At 42.7% G+C, this 24,736-nt stretch overlaps 1 protein-coding gene across 1 annotated transcript; it reads right to left on the bottom strand.

The window, feature by feature from the left end:
- Positions 1-540: 540 nt before the first annotated feature.
- Positions 541-1,827, bottom strand: LOC137817450 (uncharacterized). The gene has a single exon (XM_068620740.1). It carries the CDS (start codon positions 1,825-1,827, stop codon positions 541-543), a length of 1,287 nt encoding a protein of 428 aa, XP_068476841.1.
- Positions 1,828-24,736: the final 22,909 nt, after the last annotated feature.

The following is a 24,736-nucleotide window of genomic DNA, read 5'->3' as shown; positions in this document are numbered from 1 at the left end:
TGGCATACGCTCCTTTTCTGCCTGAGGCTGTTCACATAAAAACGCCTAGCCTCAGCCTGATCTGACTTGATGGTTATTACGGTCCCCTCCATCGACGGCAGCTTCAGCTTCATGTGCCTCGTCGATGGCACTGCACCCAACCTATTGAGTGTTGGCCTTCCCAGCAAGATATTGTACGCAGAAGGGGCGTTCACCACCAAGTACCTTATCTTTTCGGTGCGGGCTGTTGTTCCATCGGTGAACGTCGTCCTCAGCTCAATGTACCCCCGCACCTCTACCTGATCCCCTGCAAAGCCATAGAGACATCCGGTATATGGCCTTAGTTGATCGGGGGACAGCTGCAACTTTTTGAACGTCAGCCAGAACATGACGTCTGCGAGCTCCCTTGGTCTACGAGCACTCTGTGCACTCGCCTTCCTGCTGTGATGAGGGAGATGACCACAGGATCGTTGTCGTGCGGTACAACGTCCCGTAGATCAGCTTTCTTGAAAGTGATATCCACTTCGGGGAAATGGCCCTCATCCACCGAGTCCACGGCCATTACCGATCGAGCATACCTTCTTCTTTGTGATGCGGTGCATCCCCACCGGAGAAGCCCCCCGCAATCGTCTGCACCTCCCCATGCACAGGGATTTCATGTTGTTGCTCTCCTGCCTGGGACGACGCGCGATCACTCGGCGCCTCCCGCAGGTAATCTGCTAGGAAATCAGACTTTACCAACTCCGCCAGCTGGTGCCCCAACGCCAAACAGGAGTGGAGTGTGTGACCAAAGGCTTGGTGGAACTCACACCACTCGTTCTTTTTCCTCCCTAGTACCTTGTCTGTCTTCTCTGGTACTCGGAGTCTCGCGGCTATGGCAGGAAGGGCGATCAGATCCGCCAACCCTACCATGAAATCGTATCTTGGGGGTGCATTGTTCTCCCTTACACGCCCCCTGCCCTGGTCCTTCCTGGGTGCATAAGGACGAGGTTTCCCCTGCACCTTCTTTCCCTCCTTTGCCTCATGCACCCTCGTGTGCTGCTGTTGCTTCCCCTGTCCACCACGCGGCTTCAGCGGTGCAGCACTTCCTCTTTTCTCAGAAACCTCTGTCTCTGCCACTATGTGCGCCACCGCGCGTCGCCAGATTTCCGCGAAGGTGCTGGGATGGCTTCTGATGAGTGACTCACTGAAAGGACCAGGCAACACTCCCTTCTTAAACGCATGCACCAGCATATCCTCGTTCTTGCTGGGCAATCTAACCACTTGGGCTCCAAAGCGGTTGAGGTAGTCTTTCAGCGACTCACCTTGATACTGGCGTACATCGAACAGATCGTACGACACCACTGAAGGTGCTCTGTTAACGATGTACTGCTCAGTGAAAAGCTTTGAAAACTGATGGAAGGACGTGATATGAGCCTCTGACAGACTTACGAACCATTCCATGGCGATTCCACTCAGTGTGCTCATGAACATCTTGCAATACACGGCATCTGAGCCCCCAGACAGCATCATCTGAGTGTGGAACGCCGTCAAATGTGCTTCTGGATCTTCTACCCCTGTGAACGACGCCTTTACTCCCACTAGGTTGGGAGGTACAATGGTTTGCATGATTTCAGGGGAGAACGGCATAGGGAACGCTCTCGGAGGCGATGGTGGCATCGACATCCCTTCTCCAACTGCGCGTTCCTTCGGCGTCTGTAACGCCCTTCTCAACTCCTCATTAACGCGATTCAGCTCATCGTTCCTACTCTGCGATGCAGCCAACTCCGCCTGCATCTTCTCTTGTTCAGCTCTCGACGCTGCGACATTGTCCTGCAGCGCACGCATCATCTCCAGGACCTGGGCCATTGTCACGGCTCCTTCCTCAGCAGATGGCTCAGGTGATGTTTGTCTTGTTCTCCTCATTTTCTCAGCAAAAACTTAGCAAAGACTCTGAGAAACTCCAGAAACTTTTGGTGTGGATGGGACCACGATTCAAACGTGCCCCACGGTGGGTGCCAAATGATCCTGTCGACAACTCAAGCGTGGAGGAATTGCTCTGTCGCTTCCTTACCCCGCCTATGCAACTGTGCTATCTTCAAGAATGCTCTCAGAACCTCCTCCTACTGGGAACTCCGAACGCAACCTGCAAACACACAGACGGCGCCTCTAGCGGCCGTTTGCACTACGACGCTCAAGTTAGATCACAGAATCACTAACAAAAGTAATGTGTGTGTATCTCTCTCTGATTCTCTCTTTTTATTCTCTCTCTGTGTCTGTGCCTAACAGAATTCTGTTACGCTATTCTCTGCGTGTGTCAGAATTTTGTTATGCTTTTGTGCGAAAACGTACCACAATCAGTGAAGACGTGGGTGTCTGTGTTTTCTGTCTGTACCTTTCATGACACGGAGTGCACCTTTATCTGGGTCGCGCCCCTCTCAGACAGTGACACGTGGAGGCATGCAACTCACATCTAACCGTCCATGTGCCACTACCTGAAGGGCTCTAGCGCATCTTTTTGTGCGCCTAAGTTATTCCCTTGCAGAGTAACTTAGCGCGTTTCTTCCATCTGGGTGAATCGCACATTCCCAGGAGAACGCCAGGTGTGGCTGGACTAGGCACACTCACCAAGCACTGCTCTCTGCATACACGATTTCCCCTTCACGATGTCATGCACGTAATGGGTTGAGAGAGTCACCAATCACTGACTGGTTTACTAACTCCCTCAGGCCACTCTCGTGCACGATTATACCGGCGAGGAGCTCTTCTTTCTCTGGGGTATGATCATGCGAGGTCCATGCGTGACGCTCTCGCTGGGAATCTCAGTCCCAGTTTAACTGCGTGTAACACGAAACCCCGATGACCATGCACCCGATGACTGATCGGTGCTCTATTGCTTCTCGCGTTCTCCCCCGGGGTGTTTATCTTGGAACTTATCTGTCGGTGGTCACTCGGTTACTGACCACCGATCACCATACCGGGTGATCTCCTCCCTGATTTCTCTGCCACCTGATCCACGTGTCACCCTGCGAGTGGTCCATGTGGTTATCTGTTGCTGACGTCATCGACAACCGATGACCGACCGAATTAAGAACATTGATCCAATTCTAAAGTAAGGTGCCATTTGTGACCAGCTCAAGTTGCTCCTAAGAATGTCAAAGAATCATGTATTCTTGTAGTTGCATTCACATCATGTGGTATCAGAGTCTAGGCTTGTTTCTTGCTTGAATTTTGAGTTGTATTGCACTTTACATTTCAAGAGCTCTTAAATTCAAGTTGTTTACCATTCTGTTTTAGGAATTTATTTTGAGTTTTCTTGTTGTTTTTTCTTTTGTTACACCATGTGTTTGTGAAAAGGATTCTAGCACTCATTGTTCATATGAGTATGGCTGCTCTTGTGGAATGGCATTCTCCTTCCTAGAGCTGACCTTAAGCTTCCTTTCACTTGTGGTTATATCTTGTTATATGTCTTTTAATTTTGTAATCATGTCAAGTTTTGTCTTAGTCATGTTATTCCATAATTGTCATTACTTCTTGTAGTACTTTTATTGCTTTGATTGTTTCTTGCTTTGGTTTACTTTCTGTTTTTTGAGTTTATTGCTTGATCCTTTGTGCATTTTCATTTTTAGATTTGAGTTCATGCTTGTATTTTCATTCTATACAAGTTCCTTTACACAAATTCCATTATGTCTTTACTAGTTCATCATACTGTTTTTCATTCCTAAATATGATACTCTGTTTTCTTACAAACGTGCTACTGTTTTCAATTTACTGCAATTAATTGGCTCACTTCAAATTTGTGAAAATTTGGATTTACATTCTTCAAAGTGTTACAAAAGCATAGAAAAAAGAATTACTCAAAAATTCCAAGTACACAAAAAATGATAAATAAAATACGGAAAGTGTACAAATCTGCCGAAAAAATACGGTAATCTGGCAGCGATTTTGAAAAATTTATTTCTCTCAATTGGTTTACTGTTTTTACCTCATTCCAGTGCCATTATTGAGTTGAGACATTGAAGTTTCTGTGGTTAATTTTTCACATTTCAGTTCGCTTTCAATCAGTACAGTTAAATCTGTAAACATAGCACAATTTGCATTTAAATTTTTTTTTCCAGGAGCTGTTTTCTGTTTTCTTCAATCTACTCTAGCACTTTTCTTTAGGAATCTTTTTGTGTTCCTTCTTTATTCATTGAGTTCCTTATTTTCTTGATTGTCTTTCATTCATATTCTTTCTAGTTTGTCATACATTGCTCTCTATTTTTTGGTTTAGCTTTTATTGTTTACACCTTTTCTTGCTTGTCTTTTTGTTCTTCTTAAAGTTGTGTGGAGACTTGTTCTTAAGTAAGTTGGTTTGCTGTGACATATTTCACTTGAGGCTACTCCATTCCACAAGCAAGGCTTGGTTGAGGACAGAATATTTTCTTGGAGTGGTTTGAGTGCTTTCTTGGGCATTTTCCAGCAACCTATATCTCACTGTTTTTTAATTGTCTAACAAGTTTCTTTCACTGTTTTGTTTTCTGTTTTTGTGTATTTTCTGCTCATGGCTCATTTCTCTAGTGGAGAGTCCTCCAAACCGTGCTCACCACAAAAGGCAGCCCTTTATGAGGACTTAAAGAATGCCAAGCAATCCAATGCTCACTATCTTGAGGTGATAAGGAAGATGGAAGCACGGCTCCAAAGTTTGGAGTTAAACCGAGAAGAAATGCATCAAAACCGTGAGAGAAGAAATCCTCCTCCTATTCGGCATTCTTCAAGGCACTCCCATTCTTCTCATGGTTATTATGAAGACAATCCAAGGCCAAGACATCATCACCATGAAGAGAGGCGCCAACATGTGGCTGGCCCTTGTTCTCCTAATGTAAAACTTCCTAGTTTTAGTGGTGAAAGTGATCCCAATGTATACTTAGGATGGGAGGCTAAGGTTGACCAAATTTTTGATGTACATGGGGTTAGATTAGCTTCTTTAGAATTTTTGGACTATGCCATGCAATGGTGGCATCAATACCTCATGGACATTGACCTACACAAGAGGCCGCCCGTGGTCTCTTGGAACGATTTGAAAGCTTGTTTACGCGCTAGATTCGTACCCCCACACTTTAGGAAAGACCTTATGTTGAAACTCCAACGGTTTCATCAAGGCACGCTAAGTGTGGATGATTACTTTAAACAACTAGACACGCTTTTAATTCGAGTTAATATGGATGAGAGTGAGGAAGCTAAGATAGCTAGGTTTGTGAGTGGCCTTCGACGGGACATTCAAGACGTGGTAGAGTTACAAGAATATTCTTCTTTGGAAAATGTGGTGCACCTTGCTAGTAAAATTGAAAATCAACTTGCAAGGAAAAATGCTTTCAAAAATTCTGCTAAGGATAACTACTACCACTCTTCTTGGAAAAATAAAAATAACTCTTTTTCAGATATCCCTTCAAAGGACTCTACTTTCAAACCTAGAGAGTCTAAGCCTTCCACTTCCAATTCTAGGCCTAAATCACCACATAAATCGTCTAATAAGAAGTGTTTTAAATGCTTAAGCTATGGACATATTGCTTCTAATTGCCCTTCTAAACGAGCTATGTATATGCATAATGGGGTAGATAGTAGTGAGCTTGGGTCCGAATCTTCTAGACATTCCTCACCTTCGAGATCCCCAAGTGAGAGTGAGAGAGCCCACATGAGGGTGACCTATTAGTAATAAGACGCATGCTTGGACAAGTTTTGAAACCTTTTGATGAAACTCAAAGAGAAAATATTTTTCATTCAAGGTGTCTTATTAATGATAGGGTATGCTCTTTAATTATGGATGGGGGGAGTTGTGCTAATGTGGCAAGCACAAGAGTGGTAGACAAACTTGGATTACCTACCATCTCTCATGCCAATCCCTACAAATTACAATGGTTAAGTGAGGTAGGTGAGATTGTTGTTAACAAGCAAGTCCTCATTACATTTTCTATTGGTAAATATAAAGATGAGGTCTTGTGTGATGTTGTCCCAATGGAAGCCACACATATTCTTTTAGGTAGGCCATGTCAATTTGATAGAAAAGTTTTTCATGATGGCTTTACCAACAAAATTTCTTTTACCTTCCATGGGCACAAAGTCATTCTTAAGTCTCTCTCTCCAAAGGAAGTACATGAGGACCAAGTTAAAATGAGAGAAAAGAGAGAGAAAGAAAAAGATATAAAAAGTTCCAAGAGAAGCCTTCTCATGTCCACACAACAAGTTAAAAGGGTAATAGTTACTCAAAAGCCTAGGACTATTCCTAGGACTATTGAATGTGAGTCGGCTAAGGATAGTCCCACATGTTTGGACAATTTGGTAAAGGACTATGAAGATGTGATTCAAGATCCTCCTAAAGGCTTACCACCTCTAAGAGGGATTGAACACCAAATAGACTTAATGCCCAGGGTTTCTTTACCAAATCATCTAGCATATAGGACCAATCCCAAAGAAACTCAAAAAGAAAATGACAAGGAAATTGAAGTACATGATAAACCGAGTCTTAATACCTTCTCAACTAAATCACTTTTGTTGACTCGTGCTACGCCTACAAGGTATTCTTCTTCTTTGTCATTTTCATTACCTAAGGTTCCTACTTCCCCACCATATTGGATAAAGAATGTTAAGGATGATTTTTTCATATCTCCTATTTTACCAAATAATATCATTCCTAAACAATCTTTTCCAACATGGTCTGTGTATAGACCATCTTTTTCTGAACTCCCAACATTTCAACGTGATAAGTCATGTTTGCCCATTTCTTCTTGTATTCTCTTATATAATAGCAAACTGACTTTGTTTTATGCAGGAGTACTGAATTCGTGGACGAATTCTCTCCCACTCGGGGAGTATGATGGATATCCAATAGGAGAGGATTTTATTAATGAAGGAAGAGGATTTTCACCTACACATTTGAAGTTCTTCCTTCTAGTCTTCTCACAAATTAAAAGAAGTCAATGAGAAGATCAAGCCTAAAGATAAAGAAGTCTACAAACTCTCAAATAATAGGCTTCATATTAAATATCTCTCTTTATAGTTTCTTTTAAATTGTAAATAATATAGAATAATGTTTAGAAAGGTGCTTAGAGGGAAACATTAGACACCTCTTTTGTAAAAGCATCTTTAGGTTTTAGTTTAGCAAATTCTAGAAGCTTGGGGAGTGAGCTTAGTAAGAGGGGTGTGATCTTAAGAGCTTTTTGGGTAGCTTAGGGAATAAGCTATGTAAATGACCAGCCCTTACTCCTATAAAAGGAGGGCTTAGGTCCTTCACAATTGAGATTGGAATTTTATAGTAGAGAGACTATACTCAAATTTGGAGAGAAATTGTGAGTCTTGAGTCTTCTTCTTCCTTTGCCTTATCTTGTGAGCTATGGTGAGCTTCAAGTGGCGGCACTCCATCACTTATCTTGGATCAAGGAACCAAGTGGCGTGAAGTGTTCTTCCAATTCTCAAAATCCAGCAAACTCCTTCTATAAGTGTTCTTCCTTCATGTTCTTTCAATTCCATTCGGTAGATTAGCTTTGTTTGTTGTTTCTTTTCATTTCTACCGTTTGATTTTCTGTTTTCCAGCTTTGTTTCTAGTTTCTGTTCGGTGCAGTAGTTTATTATTTCAATTCTGTCCAGCTTGCAATTCTTGTTCTTTATTTCTTGTGTTTTGATTCCATTTGACAATATATGGACTTCCATATGAGTCTTGGTTGGTGCTAAGTCTTGGTGAGTTCTTGAAGTTGATTGATCTTATCCCCAACTTCCTTCAACTATTGTTTTCCTTTTTCCTTATATTTCTTGGAGGTCTCATTGATATCCTCCAAGGTGGCATTGGCTTTTTGTAGTTCTTTCTCCAAAGATTTGATATGGGAAGCACTTTTAGTCAGTTCCAGCTGATAAGCTTGAGTGGAAACATCAGTCTCTGCCTTCATTTTGAGCAAGTGGGAGGCACTCTGCAAATTCAAGCCAATGAGCTCGGGCAGCTGCGTCGGCTTTCGACTTAAGCCTTATAAGCCCCAGCAGTTTGCTTTCCAAAGCCATTATCCAGGCTTCACCTTCCATTCCCTTGTAATGACGGGCGACGACCATGCACCTCGCCATCATGACCTCAATGCCATTTGCACTTTCAAGGGCCCCTATAAATTCTATAAGACTGCCATCGTAGCCATTGGGGAATGGCCCGCTAAGGCGAATATTGTTTGCTCGGGTATCCACGTGCCAAAGAGAGTTGCTTCCCTTGGCAATGGTAGAAATATGTTCAAGTCGGGGGAGACTTTTTCCTTTGAATGATTACCCCGGGAGGCACTGAGGTAGTCTTGAGTGTTTCTCCCAAAGTCATTGTGGGAGTAGGTTTGCTCGTCTTAGCCGAGCTCCTACCTTCGCCCATCTTGGCAGTCGCATTTGTATCATCACTAGTTTAATCATCTCGAGCAGGTGAGTCTGGGACCTTGGGCATTGCTACCGGGTTCTCAGCAGTCTTAGGCACTTCAGTGTTGGTTTCTCTTCCAGGAATCAGGAGAGTGGGAGCAGCCTGGATGACTTCTAGCTTCAGCTTCTTACAAGGTTGGAGAATGGGATTCTTGACTATTGGGTTTGTCTTTGATCTACCCGCCATGGTCAGCATCATCTTCGAATTAAACTTTTTCCCCATCACCACTGTCAAAGATATAAAACACTGTGAGATCAATTATACATATTCAAATTTAAAGATAGAGGACGATTTTTTACCTAGAAACATGGCTTTCGTTAGGGTCCTTGACTAAGACAACGTTGAGAAGCCCCTTACAATTTATAGTCTTTGGTAGGGCCTTAATTATTTCTATATTCTTCTTTTCCGCAGGGGAGAGGAGGTTTGGGGCTACAAATCTAAATTTAATTGGTTGTTTCCAGTATAAAGGAATCGGGGCATATGGTTTGGAAAGAATAATAATCTCTTGTGTGAATCTTCGGGAATGATTCTAAGCTTAAAAACCTTATTTTCGAAGTTTTTGAAATAGGAGGCGTATACGGTGGAGAGAGACGTATAGGGTACCATACAGGAAACCCAAGCAACCTTGCTACTGTGTTGTAGTTGATAGAAATACATAAAAACGTACATATTTGGTAAAATATGAAGGTGACTACACAAAACTTGGAAAGCTTAGCCTATCATTGATCAGTGTTAAAAAATGGCATTCAAAGTTGGTTAATGGAAAGCAAATATCTAATTCTTTGAAAGAATACTCAGACATAAGTAAAATCTTCTCCATCAGGAGACGTTTCATGTATACTTAGTTAAAGGAAAAACAATGTCTGGCTGAGACAAAATCCAATAAAGATGTACTGACCAGTCCTCGGACGTCGTTGACCACTAGTAATGATGGGGCCACGTAAATTGGGTTCCACGAGCGGCGTGGGCCAGTGTCTGACGGGGCATCGATCACCGGGATGTGTTTATGTGTCCTCGGCAGTATAGTGAGGGGATGAGAGATCGGACATCGATGACTCAAACAGTAGGGCTGGACAATAAAAGGTGGACCCCAGACCACACACCAGTTATCAGTGACGGAGAAGCCTAGGCCACAAAAGTCCATGCCTGTAGTGGGAATGGCACGTGAGTAGCTAGGGCACTCCCAAGATGGGGGACCCCAGAGATCAGGTGCACGAGGTGGCATCTAGGTGGTCATCCCATCAGAGGTCGTACTCCAATTAGGGAGCCCTACGCGTTAGGTTATCCTAAGAGTGGGTAATAGTGGCATTAGGGCCCACCCCTAGAAAGCCTATTTTAGGTATTGGAAACAGCGGAAACCCTAGGCTATATAAAGGGTAAGGATAAATCTAGTAAGGTACGCTATTCATTTGCATCACTTCACACACACAGTTTACATAGAGCTTTTACGCTTAAGAGTTTGGTGTTTCCTAGCCCTAAGATTGACTTGAGCGTCGGAGTGCAAACGGCCTCTAGGGCACCCTTTGTCTTTGTGTTTTCAGGTGTTCAATCGGAAGTAAATCACGAGGGAACGCAGGGATTCTTGGACGTGAGATTGTCGTAGACGCACGAAGACGTTTTCCGTCAACCGGCAGGAACATTTGGCACCCACCGTGAGGCTCGATCTAAAACACAATCCCAACAGCAACAACAAGAAAGATCAATAGGATGAGAAATACGAGGCAAGGATCTGTTGTGCCAAACGGGGGCGAAAGCCTCACCCTGCAACAGATCATGGACACGATACAGGCTCTTCAAGAAGAAGTGGTCGTGTCAAGAGCGGATCAAGAACGCATCCAGGATAATTTGGCTATGTCGCGGACAACAAACGAAGAACTGCGCCAATTGAATGAGGAATTGCATAGGGATCTGCAAAATCAGGCACGCGAACGTGAGGAGGAAGATCAAGAACCTGCAACACCACCCAGGGAGTTCCCGATGCCGTTCTCGCAAGCGATCATGGATGCAGTGATACCAACCACATTCATAGGGCCCAAAGTCACTTTCACCGGTATGAAGGACCCAGAAGCTCATCTGACGGCTTTCCATACGCAGACGATGTTGGTTGGGGGCTCTGACGTGGTGCGATGCAAGCTGTTCATGAGCACTTTGGTGGGAACAACGATGGATTGGTTCATCAGTCTCCCTGATGGCCACGTGACGTCGTTCCCATAACTCACTAAGTCGTTCAGAGAACAATACATCGCGAATCGGGCTCCCCCGTCCATTTCTTACGATTTGTTCGCGCCGGTTGACCTAACGCCTTCGTGCGTTTCTGTTTACTTCGCTTCCAAGAACCCTTCGCTCCCACGTTCCCTTCCACCTGTGGAATATCCTGAAAACAGAGAAACAAAGGGTGCCCTCGCGGTCGTTTGCACTTCAAGGGTCAAGTCAGTATCTCGGTCAATGAACACCAAACTCTCACTCTTAGATCACTGTGTGTTCTCTCTCACTCTGTTCACTCTCATAAATGCGTAACTTGCACTAATGAAAGCGTAGAGTGTTCTATGAAAATGTCAAAATGTACCTTAGTTATGTCTGTTGTTAGCCTTATATAACTTTGGTTTCATTTTCCTTTTGTTTAGTTGTAACTTAAGCATTCCGTAGGCGCGTCTTAACGACACTAACACCCAAACTTAGGGTCCTCCAGTGTGTAAGACGGCCCTGCCGAAGTGCAACTAGCACGGGATGACTGCTTGGGTGCCAACTCATGCACCCAATCTCTGAGTCATCCGCCCTGGGAGTTCCCTGCCTTACTCACGTGCCATGCATGCAGATGACCTTCTGGGACATGACCCTTACGGGTCGTTTCTGTCCCAGTGGCTCTCTAACGGTGGCGCGTACTACCGCATCCCTACACCCCATGCACGGGTCCCTCATGATCTGGGCCTCTCCCTACTGGTAACTGGGGTGTGGCTTGAAAACCACCTTACTTTGTCCATCTTTACTGTTGAGGTGCCGAGGCCCGAGGCCTCCATGCCCTGCCTCTGTGCCGCCCCCTCCACGGTCGCCCTCACCCATGAGCCTGCGAGCCTAAGGGGACACTTTCCTAACCTGTTGTACTTTCCAAGGGTTCCACCTTCGGAGTGCCATCATGTTGACTTTGGTCAACGCCCGAGGCCAGTCAACGCCCGAGGCTGGTCAACGCCTGAGTTCAATCAACGCCCGAGGACCGGACGGTACATAAGCCCCCCAGTCTCGAGCTGTCAACTAGTTCAGCGAAGAGACTATGGCCTCGCCCTACCGACCTATGTGGCCTCTCGTGATAGGACGTGCACAGTGCATTGAAGTGACGCCTTCCTGCTCATGTTGTAATCAGCGCACACGTGGCTTAATCATGTGGCTGGGACTTAACGTCGCTTGTGCTTCTCAAGTTTACATTAAGCCTTTCAAAAACGCGCGCTTCATGCACTGTTCCATCACTTGAAACCTTTCTTACACTCTTCATCTTGTTTCTCGAGCTCTCTGATTTCTTCCTTCCACAAAAAACCGAAACTTTCGCTCATCAATCATCAAAGGTATGATTTTTCTCCATTAACTGCTCTTCATTTCTGATTTCGCGCATTAATAACTGCCTGGGTCTGTTTATATTTCCATGTTTCGAATCTTCTTCTGCATCTTCTTCGTTCCCCTGTTTCTGGGTTTTCACGAAAAATAGGGTTTTCTGAGCTTTTTAGTTTCACACCGTAGTTTTCCCCTTGCTGAACCTTTGTTTCTTCCTTTCCTTGTTTTTCTTAGCTTTCTTTCATCATGGCGTGAACAAAAGTCACTGCCAACCTTCCTCCTCCTAGCATCAATTATAAGCCCCTGTACCCCTGGGCCCCCGACAATCTCCTCGCTGAAACCTCCTCCCTCACCTCCCTTGTTGACTGGAGGGCAAACTTGGATAGTGAACCCGACTTTAAAGGTAGAGCGTTCGAGAGGGAATGTGACGCCTACGTCTCTGCTCGCCCTTGTGTAGAGGGTTAACCTGTTTGTGTAGATAACCGAGCCAACGACGGGGAGCCATTCTTCTTCTTCTACCAAACAGTCTTTAAGCGCATTAGGCAGTGCCTCCCTTTCAGTAGCTTTGAGAGGGAGCTTTTAACTGAGATCAACGTTGCCCCAGCTCAGCTGCATCCCAACAGCTGGGCCTTCATCAGGGCTTTTTCCATCCTCTGCAACTTCTTCGGCCATGCCCCCTCAGTGGATGTCTTCCTGCACTTTTTTGAGGCCAAAAATCCGGGGAAGAACCTCTAGGTTAGCTTTAGCGGGATAACTGAGAGAGTCATCCTCACTCTATTCCAGCAATCCTATAAAGGATTTAAAGGAAAATTCTTCAGGGTATGATGCTTTGAGCGTGACCGCACTGCCTTTGATGGATTTCCATTATACTGGGTGGAGAAACTCAAACTCAAGAAGGTCAAGACCATGGATGAGCTCTCTTCAGCTGATCGCAGGGTATGTCAGGTTTTGGCCAGCCTGGGGGTGATCTTCAACACCGCAGAACTTATCAAAAATGAATATAGACCAACTCGGCTCGCTGGCTATATCGGTATAGGAGTCCTTTCCTAACCTTCTTCATACACCACTCTACTTATGCCTCTTCTGAATTTGTTAACTTACACTTGTACTGATTCTTTGATTCTTCTTGTTTACTTGGTTCTTATCTCCTCTTCTTTGGTGCAGGCATGGTGCTGAACACGGAGAAGCGGGCTAGGCTAGCTGAGGTCTTGTCTACTCGCGATGACGCGACTGCTAAGGCAGGTACCTCTGCACATCCTGCCTTTCCTGCCTCTCAGACTGCTTCTCTCCCACCTTCTACTCAAACCACCCCCACCCCTGCTTCTCCACAAGCTACTCCTGCTCCCACTTCTCCACAAGCTACGCCTGCCCCCACTTCTCCAGCTCCCATTGCGACTGTTCCTCTAGCAACAATCAGGGCTTCTCCACCTCTAGGCCCCCTAGAGAAAAACAAATGGGTGGTGCTCATCACTTCAGATGACGATGAGGACACCATGGAGGGCCCTGCCTTCAAGAGGCGGAAAACCACAATGGTAGCCACCTCTCATTCTTCCTCTGTCAGATGCCCTGCCTCACTCAGGGGCGACCCTCCTAGCGCCTCCTCACCTCCAAACCTTCTTGCACTCGAGGGTGGGGCCGAGAGTGTTCCTGAGCCAGCTCCTTCCCCTGAGCTTCCTTTGGTCCATCAGCAGGTCCTGACGGTGGAATCACTTGAAAACAGAGAAACAAAGGGCGCCCTCGCGACCGTTTGCACTCCGACGATCAAGTCAGTATCTCGGGCAATGAACACCAAACTCTCACTCTTAGATCACTGTGTGTTCTCTCTCACTCTGTTCACTCTCAGAAATGCGTAACTTGCACTAATGAAAGCGTAGAGTGTTCTGTGAAAATGTCAAAACGTACCTTGGTTATGTCTGTTGTTATCCTTATATACCTTTGGTGTCATTGCCCTTCTGTTTAGCTGTAACTTAAGCATTCTGTAGGCACGTCTTAGCGACACTAACACCCAAACTTAGGGTCCTCCAGTGTGTAAGACGGCCTTGCCGAAGTGCAACTAGTGCGGGATGACTGCTTGGGTGCAAACTCATGCACCCAATCTCCGAGTCATCCACCCTAGGAGTTCCCTGCCTTACTCACGTGCCATGCATGCAGATCACCTTCTGGGACGTGACCCTTACGGGTCGTTTCTGCCTCAGTGGCTCTCTAACGGTGGCGCGTACTACCGCTTCCCTACACCTCATGCACGGGTCCCTCGTGTTCTGGGCCTCTCCCTACTGGTAACTGGGGTTTGGCTTGAAAACCACCTTACTTTGTCCATCTTCATTGTTGAGGTGCTGAGGCCCGAGGCCTCCATGCCCTGCCTCTGTGCCGCCCCCTCCACGGTCGCCCTCACCCGTGAGCCTGTGAGCCTAAGGGGACACTTTCCTAACCTGTTGTACTTTCCAGAGGTTCCACCTTCAGAGTCCCATCATGTTGACTTTGATCAACGCCTGAGGCCAGTCAACGCCCAATGACCGAATGGTACACGATCTTTTTGAAGTAAGGCAGTATTAGGGAGAGTCCCTAAAGGAGTTCCTCAACCGTTTTGGGGCACAGGTGGTGAGGCTGAACACCAAGGATGAAACGATGATGGTGCATGCGTTTAGAAAGGGCATCGTGTCAGGACCTTTCAGCGAGTCACTCATCAAGAACCGCCCCAAAACTTTCGCCGAGATAAGGCGCTGCGCGGTGGCTCACATTGCGACAAAAGGGGAAGTTAATGAGAAACGCACGTGCGTGGTTCCCACGCGCCTACGTGCACCAAATCGACCTCAACCTCTAAGGATACATGAGGTAACGACAGAGAAGAAGGCCGCAGTGAAGCAGCAGCCCTACCAATCGAGAAAGCCCCAAACCAATGGGCGTGCAAGGGAGAACATGCCACCAAGGCACAACTTCGTGGTAGAGTTAAAGGAACACATCGCTATCCCCAACATAGCGGAGAGGCTGAAGATACCCCCCAAGACTGAAAATAAGCTCGAGACCAACAAGAACGTCTGGTGTGAGTTCCACCAAGCGTTCGGCCACCCCATACGCAACTGTTTGGCGCTAGGACACCAGCTAGACGAGTTGGTGAAGAACGACTTCCTGAGGGATTACTTGTAGGAAACGTAGGGTGCCGAGGACGTGGCGGTGACAGGGGGTGACCAGGAGCATGAAATCCCCGTGCATGGTGAAATCCACACCATTTCGAGAGGTTTTTCAGGAGGAGAGTGCACCGCTTCTTAGCGGAAGAAGTATGCACGAGCGGTGATACCGGTAGAAGCACAAAGGACAGACGATGCCTTTGACATTGACCTTGTCTTCACCATGGCTGACCTCCGAGATGTCATTCCCCATGACAATTGATCCTGCCTGTTGACCAAAACGCTGGAGCTTTGCCTCGTCAAACTTGGATCGACGTGTGCGCCGTGTTTGCCTCTGTCCTTCGCCACGATCCACCTCAAGAACCTGCAAAAGACGAAACGGCGCCGCTGCGGCCGATCGCGCTCCGACGCCCAAGTCAGCGACTGAACCACCAATTACTCAAGAGTAAGACTCAAAAACTCTAAGGAACCGTGACCAGTTCTCTCTCCGTGTACTCAAGACTCGCAAGCGTAAAGAAGACAATCTGAACGTGCGTACCTCAGAAGTTCGTTGGGAACTCTTATATACCTGGGCATTTTCTCTCTCCTGGCAGTTACACATCTGGACACGTGGCTCGTATCCAGCTGTACACGTGCCTTCATGATGTGATTCCACTAGCCATATAGAGAATGATTCTTGACATTCTTAGGAATCACCTTGAGTTGGAGATAGCTTAGGCACTTTTAATAGAATTGGATCAATGTTCTAAGTTTCAAGAACTCACCAAAACTTGCACCAAACACCAAACTCACATGGAAGACCCATTTCTTGCCAATTGAACCAATTAAAAGATGTAAAAATGCAAATGAACCGATTAAATTGCTTAACAAATGAAATGAACCGATTAAAATGCTTCAAAACTGAAATGCACCGAACAAATCCAAGGAGAAAGAAGATGAACCGATTGAAACATGAAAATAAGCAAGAACACCGAATAGAAAGCAAGAAAGGAACCTAAGACATGTTTAGGAATTCAAATAGGCACGGAAATGGAATGAGAAGATGGAGAAGAAAGAGGACTTATGTGGTTGTAGTTCTTGGTTGATGAACACGCCACTTGAAGTGTGAATGCTCCAAGATAAGTGTGCAACGCCGCCACTTGAGAGAACCAAGGCACTCAAGATGAGACTAGGAAGAGGAGAAATCAAATCTCACTCACTCAATCACCAAATTGGGAGAGTTTCTTTACTACAAATTCCAAATCTGAATTGTGAATGACCTAAGCCCTCCTTTTATAGGAGCAAGGGCTGGTCATGAAGCTTACAAAACAAGCTAACCAAAAGTCCCTTGCATGCTACTCACTTCTAGCACCTAAAGTGAAGCATGAAGAGTCACCTTCTAGAAAATTCTAAACTAATGCCTAAAGATGCTTTTACAAAAGAGGTATCTAAGGTTTCCCTCTAAGCACCTTTCCTAAAAACTATGTATTTAAACATTCTATATTATTTACAAATTTATAAAAGAAACTATAAAGAGAGATATTTAAATGAAGCCTATTCTTGAAAGCTTGTAGACTTCTTTGGCTTTATGGCTTGATCCTCTCTTTATTTTATGTCTTCTTTTTAATTTTGAAAAGACTAGAAGGAAGAACTTCAAATGTGTAGGTGAATGACCTCTCCCTTCATTAATAAAAGCCTTCTTTATTTGATTCTCATCATACTCCTCGAGTTGGAGAGAATTCGTCCACGAATTCTGAATCCCTGCATATAACAAAGTCAGTTTAGTTTTACAAGTAAAAGTAGAAGAAAAAGGCAAACATGACTTAGTTTTTGTAAACAATGGGATTTCAGAAAAGGAGGTTCTATAAATCGACCAAGTTGGAAAAATTTGTTTGGGAATGATGATATCTTTTGGAAAAAGGCCTCTTAAGTGGTGAAAACCATTAGGAGGTATGAAATCATCCCTAACACTTTTTAACCAAGATGGTGTTGAAATAGAAACCTTGGGTAATGAAAAAGATAAGGAAGGAAAACACCTTGGAGGTGAAAGGATAAGACTCATGTCAACTTGGCTTTCTTTGTCTTTTTCATTTTTACGTGAGGGAGGTGGGTGAGGTAGGTCTTGTTTTACCTTGTTTGTCATTAAGGTTTTTTGTGGACAATGAAGAGCTATGTGCCCAAAACCTAAACATTTAAAACATTTTATATTGGAAGTTTTGGTAGGTGACTTAGGAGTAGAAGAATTTGTAGTAGAAACTTGTTTTGTAGACGTGGTTTTCAAAAGATATAATTCCATCTTGATGGCTATGCGAAGCACTTGCTTCAAAGAAGAGTACTCATTTAATTCTATAAATTCTCTAATATCTCTTCTTAAACCACGGACAAACCATTTTATCTTTGACTTTTCATTAGCATGCATATTCATTTTAGTCAAAGTGGTTTCAAAATCTTTAAAGTATTCATCTACCATCCTATGTCCTTGAGGAAGCCTTTGGAACTTCAACAAGTGTTCCTTCCTAGAATGAGGAATAAACCTCGCGCGCATATACTCTTTCAAAGTATTCCAAGAAACCACGGGAGGTTTCTTGCGATACATAATGTCCATTACAATTGTACGCCACCATTCTTTGGCATAATCACTAAATTCTAAGGTGGCTAGCTTATATTTGTGCTCATCAAGGATCTTATGGGTCTCAAATATTTGTTCACACTTAGCCTCCCAATCTAAATATACATTAGGATCACTAGAGCCATTGAAACAAGGAAGCTGGACCGAAGGTAGCCTAGCCTTTGCATTTCGGTAGTAGCCATCTTCACGTTTATCTTCATGAGCATGAGATGGTCTAAATCCATGAAAGTTGGGTTGAGGTCTCCTTCTTCTATGATCTTCTTCACGTCCATGATCATTGGAAGAGCCTCTTGATGAAGGTCTATGATGATGATGCTCTCCATGAATAGAATGAGAAGACCTAGCTTGCTTCATTTCAAGTCTTTGTAATCTTTCCTCCAACTTTCTTATAGCTTCATCATTGAGATTAATGGTTCGTTTTGCCTTTTTTAATTCATCAAGAGCAGCAGCTTTGCTAGAAGAAAGCTGTTTGGAAGAACCACTGCTGTAATATGAAGCCATGTATAAAAGAAAACAGCAAACAACAAAACAGCAAACAAAGTTAAGAAAACAAAGTTAGCAAAAAGTAATTTGGTAGCAAACTGCCGAAGTGAATTTGGCTTGACAAGAAGTCACTCTCAAAGAAATAATGTCCCTGCACCAATCTGATCTTGAGGTCTTGGAATCCTCAAATGAAAGATGTCAAAGCAAGGCACACCAATCTCAAAGCCAACCACAACAAAACCAATAAAACAATAAAGACAAACAAGAAAAGGTATAAGCAATGAAAGGCTATAACAAAAGGAAAACTAGATGTATGACAAACTCAAAGATTAATGAATAAAAGACAAGCAAGAAAATAAGGAACTCAATGAAAAAGTAGGCACACAAAAGAATACCTAAAGAAAAGCACTAGAGTAGATGAAGAAAACAAAAACAAGCTACTGGAAAATATTTTTTATGCAAACTGTGCTTGATGTTCACTGATTTAACTGGAATGATATAGAGCGAACTGGATTATGAAATTTAAACCACAGAAACTTCAAGATGTTAACTCAATAATGGCACTGGTATTACTTAAAAACAGTAAGCCAATTAATTGAGATAAATTTTTCAAAATCGCTGCCAGATTACCGTATTTTTTTCGGCAGAATTGTACACTTTTTGTATTTTATTTATCATTTTTTGTGTACTTTGAATTTTTGAGTACTTCTTTTTTCTATGCTTTTATAACACTTTGAAGAACACAAATCCAGAATTTCAGAATTTTTCAGTGAGTAAATCAATTGCAATAAGGAAAAACAGTAAGCACGTTTTCAGAAAACAGAGGAATCCTAACAGGAATGAAAAACAGAATTAAGAACTAGCAAAGACATAATGGAAAATGATGTATAGGAACTTGTATAGGTCTAAAATACAAGTATGAACTCAATTCTAAAACAGAAAATGCACAAAGGATCAAGATACAAATGCAGAAAACTGTTTTACACCAAAGCAAGAAACAAAAAATGCAATAAAAGTACTACAAGAAGTGATGACATTCTTGGAAAAACATGACTATGACAAAACTTGTATAGATTCAAAAAGGAAAAAACACAAACACTTGGTATGCACAAATTAAGAAAACAGCAAGAATACTCAATTATAATCCTAAAAACAGAAAAGAAACAACAAGAAGATAGAGCTCTTGAATTAAAAGTGCAACACAACTCAAAATTAAACAAGAACAAACCTAAGACTCATGATACCACATGATGTGATTCCACTAGCCATATAGAGAATGATTCTTGACATTCTTAGGAATCACCTTGAGTTGGAGATAGCTTAGGCACTTTTAATAGAATTGGATCAATGTTCTAAGTTTCAAGAACTCACCAAAACTTGCACCAAACACCAAACTCACATGGAAGACCCATTTCTTGCCAATTGAACCAATTAAAAGATGTAAAAATGCAAATGAACCGATTAAATTGCTTAACAAATGAAATGAACCGATTAAAATGCTTCAAAACTGAAATGCACCGAACAAATCCAAGGAGAAAGAAGATGAACCGATTGAAACATGAAAATAAGCAAGAACACCGAATAGAAAGCAAGAAAGGAACCTAAGACATGTTTAGGAATTCAAATAGGCACGGAAATGGAATGAGAAGATGGAGAAGAAAGAGGACTTATGTGGTTGTAGTTCTTGGTTGATGAACACGCCACTTGAAGTGTGAATGCTCCAAGATAAGTGTGCAACGCCGCCACTTGAGAGAACCAAGGCACTCAAGATGAGACTAGGAAGAGGAGAAATCAAATCTCACTCACTCAATCACCAAATTGGGAGAGTTTCTTTACTACAAATTCCAAATCTGAATTGTGAATGACCTAAGCCCTCCTTTTATAGGAGCAAGGGCTGGTCATGAAGCTTACAAAACAAGCTAACCAAAAGTCCCTTGCATGCTACTCACTTCTAGCACCTAAAGTGAAGCATGAAGAGTCACCTTCTAGAAAATTCTAAACTAATGCCTAAAGATGCTTTTACAAAAGAGGTATCTAAGGTTTCCCTCTAAGCACCTTTCCTAAAAACTATGTATTTAAACATTCTATATTATTTACAAATTTATAAAAGAAACTATAAAGAGAGATATTTAAATGAAGCCTATTCTTGAAAGCTTGTAGACTTCTTTGGCTTTATGGCTTGATCCTCTCTTTATTTTATGTCTTCTTTTTAATTTTGAAAAGACTAGAAGGAAGAACTTCAAATGTGTAGGTGAATGACCTCTCCCTTCATTAATAAAAGCCTTCTTTATTTGATTCTCATCATACTCCTCGAGTTGGAGAGAATTCGTCCACGAATTCTGAATCCCTGCATATAACAAAGTCAGTTTAGTTTTACAAGTAAAAGTAGAAGAAAAAGGCAAACATGACTTAGTTTTTGTAAACAATGGGATTTCAGAAAAGGAGGTTCTATAAATCGACCAAGTTGGAAAAATTTGTTTGGGAATGATGATATCTTTTGGAAAAAGGCCTCTTAAGTGGTGAAAACCATTAGGAGGTATGAAATCATCCCTAACACTTTTTAACCAAGATGGTGTTGAAATAGAAACCTTGGGTAATGAAAAAGATAAGGAAGGAAAACACCTTGGAGGTGAAAGGATAAGACTCATGTCAACTTGGCTTTCTTTGTCTTTTTCATTTTTACGTGAGGGAGGTGGGTGAGGTAGGTCTTGTTTTACCTTGTTTGTCATTAAGGTTTTTTGTGGACAATGAAGAGCTATGTGCCCAAAACCTAAACATTTAAAACATTTTATATTGGAAGTTTTGGTAGGTGACTTAGGAGTAGAAGAATTTGTAGTAGAAACTTGTTTTGTAGACGTGGTTTTCAAAAGATATAATTCCATCTTGATGGCTATGCGAAGCACTTGCTTCAAAGAAGAGTACTCATTTAATTCTATAAATTCTCTAATATCTCTTCTTAAACCACGGACAAACCATTTTATCTTTGACTTTTCATTAGCATGCATATTCATTTTAGTCAAAGTGGTTTCAAAATCTTTAAAGTATTCATCTACCATCCTATGTCCTTGAGGAAGCCTTTGGAACTTCAACAAGTGTTCCTTCCTAGAATGAGGAATAAACCTCGCGCGCATATACTCTTTCAAAGTATTCCAAGAAACCACGGGAGGTTTCTTGCGATACATAATGTCCATTACAATTGTACGCCACCATTCTTTGGCATAATCACTAAATTCTAAGGTGGCTAGCTTATATTTGTGCTCATCAAGGATCTTATGGGTCTCAAATATTTGTTCACACTTAGCCTCCCAATCTAAATATACATTAGGATCACTAGAGCCATTGAAACAAGGAAGCTGGACCGAAGGTAGCCTAGCCTTTGCATTTCGGTAGTAGCCATCTTCACGTTTATCTTCATGAGCATGAGATGGTCTAAATCCATGAAAGTTGGGTTGAGGTCTCCTTCTTCTATGATCTTCTTCACGTCCATGATCATTGGAAGAGCCTCTTGATGAAGGTCTATGATGATGATGCTCTCCATGAATAGAATGAGAAGACCTAGCTTGCTTCATTTCAAGTCTTTGTAATCTTTCCTCCAACTTTCTTATAGCTTCATCATTGAGATTAATGGTTCGTTTTGCCTTTTTTAATTCATCAAGAGCAGCAGCTTTGCTAGAAGAAAGCTGTTTGGAAGAACCACTGCTGTAATATGAAGCCATGTATAAAAGAAAACAGCAAACAACAAAACAGCAAACAAAGTTAAGAAAACAAAGTTAGCAAAAAGTAATTTGGTAGCAAACTGCCGAAGTGAATTTGGCTTGACAAGAAGTCACTCTCAAAGAAATAATGTCCCTGCACCAATCTGATCTTGAGGTCTTGGAATCCTCAAATGAAAGATGTCAAAGCAAGGCACACCAATCTCAAAGCCAACCACAACAAAACCAATAAAACAATAAAGACAAACAAGAAAAGGTATAAGCAATGAAAGGCTATAACAAAAGGAAAACTAGATGTATGACAAACTCAAAGATTAATGAATAAAAGACAAGCAAGAAAATAAGGAACTCAATGAAAAAGTAGGCACACAAAAGAATACCTAAAGAAAAGCACTAGAGTAGATGAAGAAAACAAAAACAAGCTACTGGAAAATATTTTTTATGCAAACTGTGCTTGATGTTCACTGATTTAACTGGAATGATATAGAGCGAACTGGATTATGAAATTTAAACCACAGAAACTTCAAGATGTTAACTCAATAATGGCACTGGTATTACTTAAAAACAGTAAGCCAATTAATTGAGATAAATTTTTCAAAATCGCTGCCAGATTACCGTATTTTTTTCGGCAGAATTGTACACTTTTTGTATTTTATTTATCATTTTTTGTGTACTTTGAATTTTTGAGTACTTCTTTTTTCTATGCTTTTATAACACTTTGAAGAACACAAATCCAGAATTTCAGAATTTTTCAGTGAGTAAATCAATTGCAATAAGGAAAAACAGTAAGCACGTTTTCAGAAAACAGAGGAATCCTAACAGGAATGAAAAACAGAATTAAGAACTAGCAAAGACATAATGGAAAATGATGTATAGGAACTTGTATAGGTCTAAAATACAAGTATGAACTCAATTCTAAAACAGAAAATGCACAAAGGATCAAGATACAAATGCAGAAAACTGTTTTACACCAAAGCAAGAAACAAAAAATGCAATAAAAGTACTACAAGAAGTGATGACATTCTTGGAAAAACATGACTATGACAAAACTTGTATAGATTCAAAAAGGAAAAAACACAAACACTTGGTATGCACAAATTAAGAAAACAGCAAGAATACTCAATTATAATCCTAAAAACAGAAAAGAAACAACAAGAAGATAGAGCTCTTGAATTAAAAGTGCAACACAACTCAAAATTAAACAAGAACAAACCTAAGACTCATGATACCACATGATGTGATTCCACTAGCCATATAGAGAATGATTCTTGACATTCTTAGGAATCACCTTGAGTTGGAGATAGCTTAGGCACTTTTAATAGAATTGGATCAATGTTCTAAGTTTCAAGAACTCACCAAAACTTGCACCAAACACCAAACTCACATGGAAGACCCATTTCTTGCCAATTGAACCAATTAAAAGATGTAAAAATGCAAATGAACCGATTAAATTGCTTAACAAATGAAATGAACCGATTAAAATGCTTCAAAACTGAAATGCACCGAACAAATCCAAGGAGAAAGAAGATGAACCGATTGAAACATGAAAATAAGCAAGAACACCGAATAGAAAGCAAGAAAGGAACCTAAGACATGTTTAGGAATTCAAATAGGCACGGAAATGGAATGAGAAGATGGAGAAGAAAGAGGACTTATGTGGTTGTAGTTCTTGGTTGATGAACACGCCACTTGAAGTGTGAATGCTCCAAGATAAGTGTGCAACGCCGCCACTTGAGAGAACCAAGGCACTCAAGATGAGACTAGGAAGAGGAGAAATCAAATCTCACTCACTTAATCAGACTAGAAGGAAGAACTTCAAATGTGTAGGTGAATGACCTCTCCCTTCATTAATAAAAGCCTTCTTTATTTGATTCTCATCACTTCATCTGGAGCATCCTTGACTTGGGCGCTACTTCTGACTCTTCTTTGGCTAAGTTACTTATGCATGATACTACTCAGTGCATAGTTGCCTTGGAGCGCGATCTCTTCTGGATGGCGAGTTCGGGTGCCTTCGTACACACCTTCCCTGTGGTCTCGCCGGCCGCCTTCATGATCTGCCATACCTGCTTCACCGTGTAAGTGGGCTATCTCCCAAGCTCATCCTCTGGCTAACTGGGAAATGACCATATGCCTTCACTGTCGGCGATGTCCTTGTTTCGGCGATCTCTAATCACTTGGTCGCCTGGATTCATATCTGGCGACTTCATCTTCAACTCGGTGACCGCCGGTTTAGGTATGGTGGAGATCAGAGCACGCCAACTTAATAACTGGCGACTACGCAAACCCCCCGACCTCCTTCCCTTCTGCCAGCCAGGTGTCCCGTCCAACACGCCTATATATAATAGCTTGACGCCACGTCATTACTCCCGACTACCAGGGCGGTACAACAATGATCCGGTGGTGATCTCAGTAGTAACCGCTGGGAGGAAGGTGCACCGTGTGCTGGTGGACAAAGGAAGCTCAACGGACGTGATATTCTGGAAGACTTTCAACAAGCTGCAGTTGTCCCCTAACATGCTAAGGCCTTATACTGGCCTCTTGTACGATTTCGTGGGAGACCAGGTGGAGGTGCGTGGGCACTTAGAGCTGAGGACCACCTTCACGGATGGTACCGCGTTTCGTACGGAGAAGATCAGGTACTTCGTCGTCAATGCCCCCTCTGCTTATAACATACTGCTAGGTAGACCTACGCTGAATAGGCTGGGGGCGGTATCGTCAACAAGGCACATGAAGATGAAGCTACCTGACTTGGGGGGAAAGGTGATCACCATCAAATCAGATCAGAAGGAGGCCAAGAGGTGTTCCGAGAACAACCTCAAAACAAAAAGAGGGGTATTCATGGTCACTACGTGTGCACCGCACTCAGAAGAGGTCACCCAGTCCGATATCA

Source organism: Phaseolus vulgaris, unplaced genomic scaffold (genome assembly GCF_000499845.2).
Source record: "Phaseolus vulgaris cultivar G19833 unplaced genomic scaffold, P. vulgaris v2.0 scaffold_68, whole genome shotgun sequence".
Classification (NCBI taxonomy): domain Eukaryota; kingdom Viridiplantae; phylum Streptophyta; class Magnoliopsida; order Fabales; family Fabaceae; genus Phaseolus; species Phaseolus vulgaris.
The sequence above is the reverse complement of the archived record's forward strand: the minus strand, read 5'-3'. Positions and strand labels throughout refer to the sequence as shown.